We start from the raw sequence: 13,616 nt of genomic DNA on the forward strand, positions 1-13,616 counted from the left end.
TTGAAATGTTAATTAAGGTGTCCACTTACATATTCGGTTAATAATTTTTATTTGTTTAAACAAAATTACTTTGTTACAATATAATATTCTAACACCAAAAAAAGTACTTCCGAAGCGTGAAATATCTTTTGTGATGTAACTCTTTCAAAAGTACATAAAAATGGTTGCCAGCAGGGGTGTACTTGTAGATTTATTAAATACATCTTGTGCGCTACCTAGGAATCAAATCTAGAACCCGACACTCGAAATTTTTGCTCTGTTACAATCGTACCCTGTTACAATTGACCCCACTCTCCCCTACCAAGTAAAAAATTCCAGATGAAATTACGGTAAAAAGTAATGGCACTCAGGGTGCGTTTACTTATCGCCATGAAATACATCTTTACCGGAACATGGTATGGAACAAAAATCGGATGTGAATTTTTACATTAATAATTACCGTAAAACAACTGAATCACTCTAATCAAATGAATATTACTGCAAAAATTACGATACAATATTTTTGATTAAAATGGATATTATGATAAAAATGGATTTTGCGGATGATGCACCGAAACTGCTGGTACTTAATACCATAATTTGATTCGGAATTTTTAAAGTGCATATTGATTTATAATAAATTTTAAATGATATGAATTCAAGTAAATAATTACTAAACAGTGAAATTAGTTTTGCAACCGTTAAACAAACAAATAAATAGATAGTCATACTTCACCCTTATAGTATATCAACGTCAGATCTTCAAAATGTTCAAGTAAGACCACTATGAACACGTATGACTTTGAAAATGAGGTACGAGGCGCAATATAATGACAAGTCACACTTTTTAAGTTGTGCTGAAAAACATTTTAAGCAGCGTTTTGGTGAAAGATACCGAGATTTTCATGAATGCAATAAGGTAATTGAACCCATTGCAATCGAAAACCCGATACCTTTTGCTGCCATCCGGCGATACTTAAGTTTCGGGGCTATAATTAAATTAATTTCGCTGGGTAAATTTTAGACACCGAGAGGTAACATTATTAAAAGAACTATAAGAAAGGTGTGAAAGAGTTGCAAAATTAAAGGAACTAAGAAATAAACAAAGGAGTTACATGATTAAAAGAACTATGAGAAAAGGAATAAAAGTGTTAAATGATTAAAAGACCTATGAGAATTAAGTAAAGGGTTTACATAATTACAGAATTGTGAGATAAAAGTAAAGGGATTTCATGATTAAAAGAACAAAGAGAAAGGAGTAAAGGGGTTATATGAATAACAGAGCTATGAGAAAGAACTAATGAGGTTACATGATTTAAAGAACTATGATAAAGGAATAAATGGTTTTCGTGATTGAAAGAACTGTGAGAAAAGGAATAAAAGTGTTAAATGATCAGAAAACCTATGAGAATTAAATAAAGGGTTGACATAATTAGAGAATTATGAGATAAAAGTAAAGGGATTTCATGATTAAAAGAACAATGAGAAAGGAGTAAAGGCGTTATATAAATAAAAGAGCTATGAGAAAGAACTAATGAGGTTACATGATTTAAAGAACAATGAGAAAGGAATAAATGGTTTTCGTGATTAAAAGAACTGTGCGAAATGGAATAAAAGTGTTAAATGATTAGAAAATCTATGAGAATTAAGTAAAAGGTTTACATAATTAGAGAATTATGAGATAAAAGTAAAGGGATTTCATGATTAGGAGAACAATGAGAAAGGAGTAAATGCTTTTCATGAAAAAAGAACTATGAGAAAAGGAATAAAAGGGTTAAAGGATTAGAAGACCTATGAGGATAAAGTAAAGGGTTTACATAATTGAAAAATTATGAGATAAAAGCAAAGGGATTTCATGATTAAAAGAACAATGAGAAAGGAGTAAATGCTTTTCATGGTTAAAAGAACTATGAGAAAAGGAATAAAAGGGTTAAAGATTTAGAAGACCTATGAGAATAAAGTAAAGGGTTTACATAATTGAAAAATTATGAGTTAAAAGCAAGGGGATTTCATGATTAAAAGAACAATGGGAAAGGAGTAAATGGTTTTCGTGATTAAGAGAACTGTGAGAAAAGGAATAAAAGGGTAAAAGGATTAGAAGACCTATGAGAAGGAAGTAAAAGGGGTTTCATGATTATGACAGGCAAAGCGGATTAGCGTAACTGAGGTTTGAGTTTGTATTTTAATTGTGTGTATGTATTTAAGGGAAAGGGATTTTTATTTTAATTAAAAAAATTTCAAAATTGAATACGGTTTGTTACGGTCGTAACACTATATGTTACCGTCATAACACAATATGTTACGTTCGTAACAGTTAGTTTTTAATTTTTAAAATGTCTAATAGTTTCTGAAAGTTGTAGCCAGCGTAAATAACACCAAGACTTATCTAAAAAAATAGAACTGCTTGAATTTTTATTAGCTCAGTCATGTTTAAAGTCAGTAAATATGGCATTTGTAAATGGAATTGCCCTAAATTTAACACATCAAGATTTTTAGTGTAAATTTAATATTCAAAGCACTAGAAATGAAAAACAAACTTTAATTAATCAGAATGTTGAACATTTTATGTTTATGCGCTTTATTCACAATTTCTTACTTTTTATTTCAGGACTTTTATTTCATTTGAACATTCGGAAAGCAAAGCTAAGATTAGATTTTTATTGCTTTAAGTTTTCTGAAATTTTTTCTTCAAATAATTTGCAATTTGCAATTCATCGTTGGTGCATAAATAAAATATAAACGAATGTAATCAATTATTAATTAATCAAAATGTAAATTTTTTTCAGTAGCCACAAATAGTATAGTAAACGAATTGCTTTTTTCAATAGAAGTAGTTTATGAAAACGGATGGAAAAAAAAGAAACGTAGAAACAAAACAGTGCATAAAAAAAGTTCTTAAGAGTTTAAATCCGGAGAGACTATTTCACAGTCGAATGATCCAACATGCGTCCAACTTTTTCAACTCGAAAAACGTAAATATATTTTTTGACAGGTACTGTGACATATCAATAAACTCTTTTCCCGGAAAGAGAAATAAAAGTAAAAATTTACGTATAAAATACGCTTTACGACTCAAACTTGGCTCGTAAAATATTTGTTGGTAGAATGGACTTACATGATAAAGATAAACGAAGATTAAAAAAAATCTATAAATATATGCAATAAAAGCGAGCCAAGGGTTCTTTAAGTGGATAAATTAAATATTTTAGAGCTTTCGAGATTTCAATCTATATGTAAATTACATCTATTGTATGTTTATAATTTCAATTAATAATAGTAGTATTAATTTTTATGATTATTTCTATACTAAAAAGCTTATCAAAATTATCGATAAATCAAGTTATTAATAATAATTTATAGAATAATAAATATGGTTGAAATTACTTCTGAAATCTCATTATAGCGGCATTGAAAACGTTAGCTTATATCTTTACATCATTAACGCTTTTATTAATATAATAATAATTAATATTAAGATTATATTTTTAAGACTATTTCTTTATAAACCAGTATGATCAAAAATTTTAACAGTAAATCATATTATTAATAATAGGTGGTGGAATAATGAATGCGAAATAACTACTAGAATCACATCATAGCAGCACTGTAAACTTTTAAGTTTATAGTTTTTAAAAAGACTATTTAATAGTATTAGTTCGTAGTTTTAAAAAATTTAGCTTAAAAATTTAAATCGAAGCATTTATAATATTAAAAAATAAAATCAATAAACAAAATTAGCAAATAAAATAAATAAATAAAATTAATACCGTAAACCGGGGCGAGTCTACCCATTTTTTCAGTTTGTCAATTTTCAAGTGGTCAAACTTTTGTAAATATTGAAGAGAAAAGACTTTTAATAGGTGTTTCCGAATCGCTATTTATCCCTCTTTAAAGCTGTGAAATCGATTTTAGAAAATATTAACAGTTACGCTGTTACTGTATATTTTTATAGAACTGCTGACAAATCTCGTATGGGGCGAGTCTACCCATTCTACTAAAATGAATGTTAACATTATAAATAATCAAATTTTACTATTAAATTGTTATTTTAGTTACTATATAGGATATTTATGAAGTAAAATTCATAACTTTATTATATATTCCATTTTTTTATTCATAAAATAACACAAATTGAGTATTTGATCGATTATCACATTTTGATCACAGTTTTGTTTTTATAATCATTAACATTATAAAATAACATTTTTTTCTGATTATTGTTGATAAAAATAAATTAAAATTAATATAAATTTACAATTAAATAATTAATAAATAATAATAATTAAAGATTATTAACAAAATCGAAATTCAAACATTGGGAATCATGAAAAATCCTTTTCCCATTCTTTTGGGAGGTAATAATAATTTATAAATAATAATTTATTTAACTTGCATTAAATAAAAAAAGTTAATTTTGTAATATAAAAATTGAAAAAATAGGTAAAATAAACATATTTTATATTTACATTTATATTTAACCTATAAATTTTCTTATTAATGATAAATTTATCAATGCAGAATTAAAATAATATACTCAAATTCATTTAAAATGACTTAATTTTAATATAAACAAAGTTCTAAATTATATTATTATGCTTTATTAAAACTAAATACGAATGGGTAGACTCGCCCCGCGAATTCTGGCTTTTTGTTTACAACAGCAAAACTTACATTCTTTTTGTTTTTTTTCATATAAAATTAATGTAATCTTAGTCTTAGATAAGTTTATCACTTAACCAAAGTGAAAATAGTAATAATAATAATATACTTACGGAGCACCAACTAAAAGCTTGCTGATTTTCAATACAAATCTCTCAAAAGACGTTTGAACAGGTCGGTTAAAAAGACACCAAGTAAATAAAAACGGATCAAACAACTATCCATCTCCTTAGAGTCTGAACTAAGTCCTGCGTCGGTAAAAAAAAATTTATTTTCAATTTAAAATAGTGAAAATTAAATAAAACTAAAAATGGGTAGACTCGCCCCTGGATGGGTAGACTCGCCCCGGTTTACGGTAAATAATAGTGATACACAATGGTAGTAAATACTATTAATACTGTATAATTATGATTATTTGTTTACTGTGAAACTTGATCAAAAATATTAACAAAAAATTCATTTATTAATAATAGTAAACGGAATAATAAATGTGGTGGAAAAAAATTACTCAAATTTTATCATAGCAAAGGCTAAATTAAATGTTCATAGTTTTAAATAGTACGGAATTGTTATTTTAATGTTTCGATGGTACTTTAATCATATGCCTTTAATCGAAATTCGATAGTAGCAGACATTGTTCAGAAAAGTCTAATTTAGAAATTGGTACAACGTTAAAGAGTCTTAAATTGTAGGAACAGAATTAGTATCTTTTTAAATTAGACATTTGTGTTTTAAAGGTTTATAGCTTAGAGTAATATTAAAGAGTTTCCATTTAAATGCAAGAGCGAGTGAAAAAAACAACGTATTTTTTTAAAGCATGAAAAAAAGTCAACGCTTTTTGCCTTGAAGTGTACAGCGCTACTGTGCGGTAAAAAGCATAACTACGAGTTCAAATATGAGTTAAAAGTTTTCTTTCTTTATTTTTAAATGAATTTATTAAATTATATTTAATCATTTTGTTGTTTATTACATTTTAATTCTATGAAATGCTTGGGTGGTTTTTCTTTAAGGATGATGTCTAGTGTTTAAGAAGCTATAAGTACACTTTTTCTTAGCTCCAAATGCAAATTTCAATTTGATCTAAAAATATTTTAGTTTCTTACAGTTTTCTGTAAACGTTGAATGTAACATACACGTCTATGCTGCATATAACACATATTTTTAAGCTCGGAATATAAATATGTATATATCACGTAGGAATAACCAATCTGAATCTCTCGTTTATTTCTAAACTGATCAGCATGCGCTATAATACTTAAAACTATTTCTCTGTGATGATCAGGAATATCTAGATCATTCATTAAAAAATAGCGGAGCTGAACTGGATCAGTAATTTAACTGTATACTGACGGTTATAATCAAGTTTAGCCTTGGAAATCTGAAAAGTGTACTTCTTTAAAAGACCTATAGAGGTGTCTAATCCAGGGCTGAACTATATCATTTGAGTGAAGTAAATAAATTAATTGACCATGTCAATTGACAATTGAATTTTGTGGTTTTGAATGGCAGCTAGTTGTTTGCGCTTCTATTATTGGACGATTTGCATTCCTATCAGATAGAAATGTATTCTTATTGGTGGCTCCGTAACTGATTGATCATTGTAGAGCCCCTGAATTAGACAGGCCGACTCATCATCTATTTTTGCTCCAAAGAGCTAACATAAGCACAATACTAACATAACGTTAACTTGCAAACTTTTTTGCTCCAATATTGCTTGGCTCTGATAGTATAGGAGCCTTAGATCATTGGACAGGTAAGAAAAGTTACGTCAACTTAAGACATCCCTATACTTATTTAGTTATTTTTAAATGATTTCATTAGCAGGAATTTGTGGAGTTATTGCAATAAAATCCTACTAAAAACAAAATTTTAATATTTGTTAAAAAAAATTTCATAGTAAATGGAATATTTTCCTACTATGGCAAGATTAAAACTTTTTTCTTAATTTCGCATTGCTATGGTAAAAAGAATGAATAAACTAACCAAAAGCAGGAATTTAATCCTAGAAATGCTCACAAAAACAATCGGTCTAGACACTTTTTGAACAAATTCTGCTATTTTTAGGGTATCTGCAAATACTTTTCCAAGGAATGAGTTAAATTAAGACATTTGATTAGTGAATGGCAATAAAACACTGAAACAATGCAGACAACTATTTCTCAATTCTTAAAGGTAAGAAATAGTGGATGCAAAAATCGGAAATAACTATTTGTTTTTATTCAACTAGTTTATCTGATTTCGTCACTTTGTTATCGTGATCATTATTATCATCTCACGTGAACAAGCGATTGGACAGATAGACAGATGAATTATCAGGCGCCAACCAATGTCGGCGCCGCACGAAATTAGTTAGAAGAGGGGAAGGGAAACTCTCAACGGGCGACCTGTCGCCGCCATTTTGTTTCGTAAAAGAATAAAAAATAATTGGTTACCAAGGCAACCATCCGCATCTTCTATTTTGTTTCGTCAGCCATCTTGGGAGCTTCAAAAACGGCTGACTTGGTTACCATGGTTACCTGAATCTCGCCCTTATCAACATTTTCGAACTTCATTTCTAGACCAGAACGATAAATGAAGGTGAATCGAATTTCAAATTCGGAAACTATCTTTCTTATAAATGATCACGACCGTAATAAAAATGGATGAAGAAAAAAAAATGAAACCAAAATATATTTCTTTCTTTGAATGAGAAAATGTTCTACAGAATTTTAAAGCCCTTTTTTCCTTTGTAAAACTGCAAATTTTTATAGCAATTTGCATATTTTAGTTCATAAAAGCACCAGTTCTGTACCTATGATTTTACATATAGTTTTAGCAGGGGGATATTTCCGTATCGTGATCTGACGCTCCAACTACAATCGCAAAGGTGCCAAATAGATTTTAAACTTGGCATTTTTTTTTTTAAATGTAGATGTTCAGTCGGGGGTGGCTATGAGTTATACCTTTTGAGTTGGTCCCTTTCTGTCATTTTTTTTTACATTTTTTAAAGTTTTTCACGGGCAGCTGCCAGGAAGTTGCCAAGACTTGGCCATAATTCTGCCACAGATCACGATACGGAAATCTCCCTTTTAGCAGCAAAGTAAAGCACTATTACATTTCAGAAGGAATAAAAAATATTTTTCCTTTGCTACACTTCTATATAGTCCCTAAATACCTCCACGACGCTATGGGTTTACAATATATGGAGATGAAAAGTGCTACGAAGTATTCAGGAAATTAAGTTTCGATTAGTGCTGGGTTAAATAGTAATTTTATTATCGCTATTTTATTTTATTATCGCTTAGTTAGGAAATTTTAGTTCTTTACGATATATCGTGATATTTTTCTAATTCAACTTCTTTACATTAGTATTATCAAGATTTTCTGTAACACTTAATGAAATTACTTTCTTACTGCCAAAAAATCAATATCAGCGTCTGGAGAAAGGTTATTAATAGGGTAAACAAAAAAGTCCCAAATTTTATCAGTGAGAACATTCGAAGTAAAAAAAAAAGTTTAAAAGAGTTGATAGAAAAGCATAAGGGAGCAGCGAATGCAAGCTCTGTCTCAATCCACGTTGTTGTTGTGGTAGGCCATTAAGGCAAGGAGTGTGAGCTCTTCTTTTCTCGTGGCGCCATCTTTGGCCAAAAATTTGACTTCTGCCACACCCGTCATCACTCCCATTTACAGAGATGACCTGTTCATACATCCATTCATTCATACGCAGATCGTAATTTTGACCTGAACCAGAGAACGATCAATCCTCAATTCCATACACCCAGAGGTATTGATTTATTATGTCAACGTGGAGGACTTTGTGACCCAATTGATTTAACGTGCACCACTGGGAGGCTTCGGCCTGCGAGAATCGAACCCATGACCGTGACTTCTTGGATATGGGCCTAACGCCCTACCAACCAGGCTATACCGACCCTTAATTTACGTGGTTTTAAGCTATACCACCTGAGTTCAGTGAAGTTTATGTCCCGCAACGTGTACTGAATTTTGTAACCGCCAAGACGCAAAATTCAGTGAATCAAGCAGAAAATCCCTTCATCAAGTTCATGAAGCAGAAAATCCCTATTTAAATCAAACTAGTCCATAGTCTTATTAGTTATAAGTACTTCGTGTGAATCTAATGCAAATGATAAGTTGTAAAAAGTCTTGTAAAAATAACTTTCAACAAAATGTACGCTGGAGTTCTAATACTAGTCTAACACAAGCGTTATTTTAACCAGCCACTGATTTTCAACTTGAATGCAATATTAATTATTAATTTCAACTAATGAATCTAATTAATTTTTAACGTAGTATTAATTTCAACTTAAATATATTATATTGTTCATATTTTAAAATTAAACATTCAAGATCGGCATCTGATACAAAGCCCTCCGCAAGTTTCGTATAATTTTTTATTTAACCCTTTGCTTACTTACGGTACTGGCATGCTAAATCTGATTATTCTGGTTCACTTGTTGAGCCAGCTATAAACTATAGTCAAATTTTAAGAAATTTGACTTCAAAATACCGACTTCAAGTCATCAAAATACAAAAAATTTGAATAACAATGAAAGAACAAATATATATTTTTTTCTTTGATGAAAAATTGGAACAATACATAAACTTACGAACTTCATCAGATATGAAATATCTTAAGAATAAGCATATCTCTTATAGAGAAATCATTGATAAATCATTGAAATATCTTAAGAAAAGAAAAGTAAAATTTCGGGAACTGCACACTTTTATATTAACATTAAAAGGAAATGAGTTTAAAATCTATAAAAAGTAAGTTCAAGTTACCGTATTAAATAAATAATAATAAAAAACATGTGTATATATTTCTACACTTTTACCTAGTTACATATATCTATTGCGTTGGTCATTTCCACCGTTTGTTTTCAAAATGTTTTTAAAAGTCAAAAGTGTGTGATTTTTCTAGACATTTTCCTATCGTTTCACACGAATTTTTGTGTAAAAGTTGCTTTACTCGCTTTAAATCGAAGTAATTTAAACGGCCAGGACAAGGTACGTCTTAAAGGTCAAAACTTCAATATTTTATTTTGGTATACCAAAGTGGTTCTTTCAGCTATGCCCTCCTCCATTACACAGCACACTTGTCACAAGCAGATTCTATGGACTTATAACCTAGATTAAAAACAAATGAAGGCATAGACGAAAACGCTAATTTTTTTCAATATAACACGCCATTTTAATAATTTGAAAATAATAAACTAACTCGATAAAAAAAAAGATTTCCATTAGAACAAAACAGCCGATTTCGAATGATTTAAAACACTATGTCAGAAACATTAAATGGCATGCGGAATGTTAAAATTAAAAAAAAAAAAAAAATGGCGAAAACTTATTTGCCGAAGTAATAGTACATTGTTGTACTATAAACAAGGAAAAACTTAGTAAATATTTTTTCTTCGCAAAAATTTTAGCACTTACAATTTTGTAAAATTCAGTAATTTTGATATTGGTTACTCTTTTATATACCACTGAAATGTTTGTGATCACCCCCCCCCTAAACTACAAACAATTCGAAGTAAGAATAATGAACATAACTTCTCTTCGTCAACACAGCGCATGCTCTGTATACTTCTCTTTTGATTCGTTGCCATAGTTACCTGGTAGTCAAAGGATGAAAGGCAGAAACATAAGATAGGTGTTGCATCCTATTTTTATCTTTTTCCAAGGCATCATAATGAAAAGAAGAAAAAAAAAAGAAAAAGAATACAGGTTTGTCTTTTTCTATCTACACCTTTCAGTGTATATGTGTGTGTGTGTATGCGGTTAGAAATGCGCAAATAAACTTTCAGGAGGTAAAAAAAAGAATACCTTCACCAAATAGAATTCTGCTTGTACAATGATAACAAAGATGGGATTTAGGAGAAGAAAAAGATAAAAAAAGAAGAAGAAAAAGCTTCGGAATTTGAGAAGATTAAAGAGATTTTTTTTTAAAGTCCTCAAGGATTTTTCGTTCAGATGGATTTCGAGAGATTTAATAAAAGCTTTGAGATTTGTTTTAAACGAAAACAGAAGAGCATTTCAATAAAAATAATGGAATAAATACCTCTGCAACTGTGCCCCTGTTATTTAGTAATTAACTTTTTTTCTACTTGTCATAACATTAATGTTAAGACTACCAAAACTTAATAAAGTTGGCATAAATCCTTTTAATAAATTTGTGAATGATTTTACGTCATTTTATGCACAAAAAAAATCGCTGTTTTCTGAAAAGTAATTCGATAATGTACAGAAGGTATAAGATAATGTATGATATCTTATACCTTCTGAAGGAAGATAATGTACGATAATGTAAGCTCAAGCAATATATGATAAATGAATCATATGAATCAAAATGTCTAAAGCTTGGACAGTTATATAGTGTAAATTTTATGACTCTTTCATAAGGTGTTAAATGGAACCATGTGTCCATTCAAGTTGTATCATAAGTATCTTTTAGTCAAATTTAATTATCATTCTGAGTTTCAACTTATTATCGCGCAATGGAATCATATTAAAGTTGCTGAACATTGGAGAGATATGAAGGTTCAACTCCCTCCAAAATAGAAACAGATATAAATTACGTGCATTATATAGTTGTTTTAAATGATTTTTTACCTTAGTTTTTCAACGTACTTACTTATTTTAAATGTTGATCATTTTTATTTATTTATTTTTAGTTTTTTGTTGCACATTCTGATTCTGTCACTATTGTCGAATACTTAAATACTCTGTCAATAAATTGTTACTCAACTCTACTCGGTCTATTTTTTTTAATATTTTTTTTTTTTAAATTGACGTCCAAAGATGAAATGTTCTTTATTTTTCCTGGAATTTTTTCCCCAGTAAGTATATGGAATTTTTTTGTTTTAAATGGATAATACGCAGTAGTAAATGTAATTTTTATTCATATTACATTAATAGTTAGGTCTGAAACATTCTTCTGTGAAAAAATATAGCATCCTGAAAGGGATCTTCTTCAATCTCTATTTTCTAATTGTACGATTTTTCTTTTTTATATTATTTTATATGATGACCGTCGTTGAAAAACCACCCCAATTCTGTGCTTACGACTACCAGTTTTCAACTTCGGATATCCAACTAGGAGCCATGCAATTTCAAATACAATCCAGAAAAGAAGGAAACTCCTGGATCAAGTATTGGGAAAAATTTGCTTTCGTGGAGGACTTTTTGATGGAACTAACCCACATTTGCGTCAAATGAAGAGGAAAATCACGGAAACCTCCCACGGTTAGCCTGACGGCAAATGGACTCTAACCCATGATCCGTCTACCACTGAGAATATTTTACGTCAGCACTGTGGTCGGTGTAAACCGGAAGCGGAATTCGTATCAACCAGTCATGCTGGGATTCGAACCCGGTTCACTGGAAGGCTGACGCTCTATCCCCTGAGCCATCACGGTTTCATTTTTTAAATTAGTAAATTATGTGGGTTAAATCCTAGGGGCCTATCTTTAAGTGACATCAGATAAAAACGATAAAATATCAATTCACACTTTTGGCACAAAACACACACTAATATTCATGCAAATTCTGTTTAAAATCAATCGTAAAAAAACGCTTTTTTTAAAAACATATTTGACCTTTATTTTTAGGAAACTAAAATTAGAAATTGCAAGAGTTGCCTCATGTTACGCTAAGATCGATTGACTGTTACTAAACCGCGGAAGTCACGGAAGGTTTTTACATTGCATAATGCATATGCATGCCAAAGGAGAAGAAGAAAGAAAGTTACCAGGTACTGTTCGTCCATGCAGTCTATGTGAGGTCCTATCACTGTGAAGTACTTCATTCCCTGTGGAGGAGAGGCGTAGGGGATGTCCACTGTTACTTTGACGTAGTAGCGGACGGTGCAGGAACGTGACTCGAAGCTGCAAGGAAGAGCACTCTCTGGTAACTGGAATCGGAAGGGAAACGAATGGCGACCACGAGGTAAGATGGGCATGTTCCCTTCCAGCTTCTCTGTGGAAGAAAAACGTCAAGTTATTGTGTGGTTGCACAGTTGTGAATACATCATATTTTTTCTAAGTATCTGACCCGCGAATAAAATGATTTTGTACATATCTTATGCACTAGTAAAACGTTGTTGTAAGTATCCAAAAGAAGGGTAGGGTACACAGTTTCATGCTACGTAGACTGTAGCTGAAAACAACGTCAATTAAACACAAATAAAGTACAGAAATGGACGTACTATAGTTTCGGTTCTATAAGCAAAAGCCTTCTGACGCAACCATCTGACATGCATTCTGCCAAAACACCAAATGGCGCTATAAAAGTAACGAGATAAACTCGTGCAAAGTGTTTAACCAATAGGAATAGATAACCAAATCTGAACAAGATACTAGAAAGAAGAGTTTGGACAAGGTAATAAAAAAAACCCAGAGTGCTTTTGCACCTTGCACATGTTTATCAGGCCGGGGTAGCCTGGTTGATGGGGTACTGGGCCCATGTCCAAGTGGTCGTGGGTTCTATCCTTACCGACCGATGACTCCCTGTGTAGTAAATGGTGGCTGATGCACGTTAAATGTGTCGAGTCTTAAAGTCCTCCATGTTCCCATAACAAATCAATACCTCTGGCTGTACTGAATTGGAGATTGACATTTCTCTGATTCAGGTCAAAATTACGATCTGTGGAGGAATGAATGGATGTACGAATGGGCCCACTTTATAAACGGGTGTGACGAATGGGTGTGGCAGAAGTCGAATTTTTAGCTATAGATGGCGCCACTGGAAAACAAGAACAATCGCACCCCCTCTGCCATAATGGCATACGTCAACAACAACATGTTTATCACGTTTCTTTTCTATTTATAACTTACTTTTCTTTTTTAGTCACGGAGGAAGGTTCTTATTTAGTTAACCGAAACTATAGTATGTCCATTCCTGTACTTTATTTGTTCTTTATTCACTTTATTTTCTGTTTCAGTTTTCGTAAGCATCGTGCACACGTATAAGACAATTTTATA

At 30.9% G+C, this 13,616-nt stretch overlaps 1 protein-coding gene across 2 annotated transcripts in view; it reads right to left on the reverse strand.

The window, feature by feature from the left end:
* LOC107439657 (arrestin domain-containing protein 2) overlaps window positions 1-13,616 on the reverse strand; it is a 218,092-nt gene that overhangs the window by 50,798 nt on the left and 153,678 nt on the right. For both annotated transcript variants that reach the window (XR_011637401.1, XM_043052149.2), the window contains exon 4: window positions 12,386-12,612. Coding sequence is in view for 1 of the 2 variants with exons in the window: in XM_043052149.2 (XP_042908083.1) it covers window positions 12,386-12,612 (227 nt within the window). In the remaining variant the exon portion in view is untranslated. The remainder of the gene's footprint in view (window positions 1-12,385; window positions 12,613-13,616) is intronic.

The sequence above is a fragment of the Parasteatoda tepidariorum genome, chromosome 8, assembly GCF_043381705.1.
Source record: "Parasteatoda tepidariorum isolate YZ-2023 chromosome 8, CAS_Ptep_4.0, whole genome shotgun sequence".
NCBI lineage: Eukaryota > Metazoa > Arthropoda > Arachnida > Araneae > Theridiidae > Parasteatoda > Parasteatoda tepidariorum.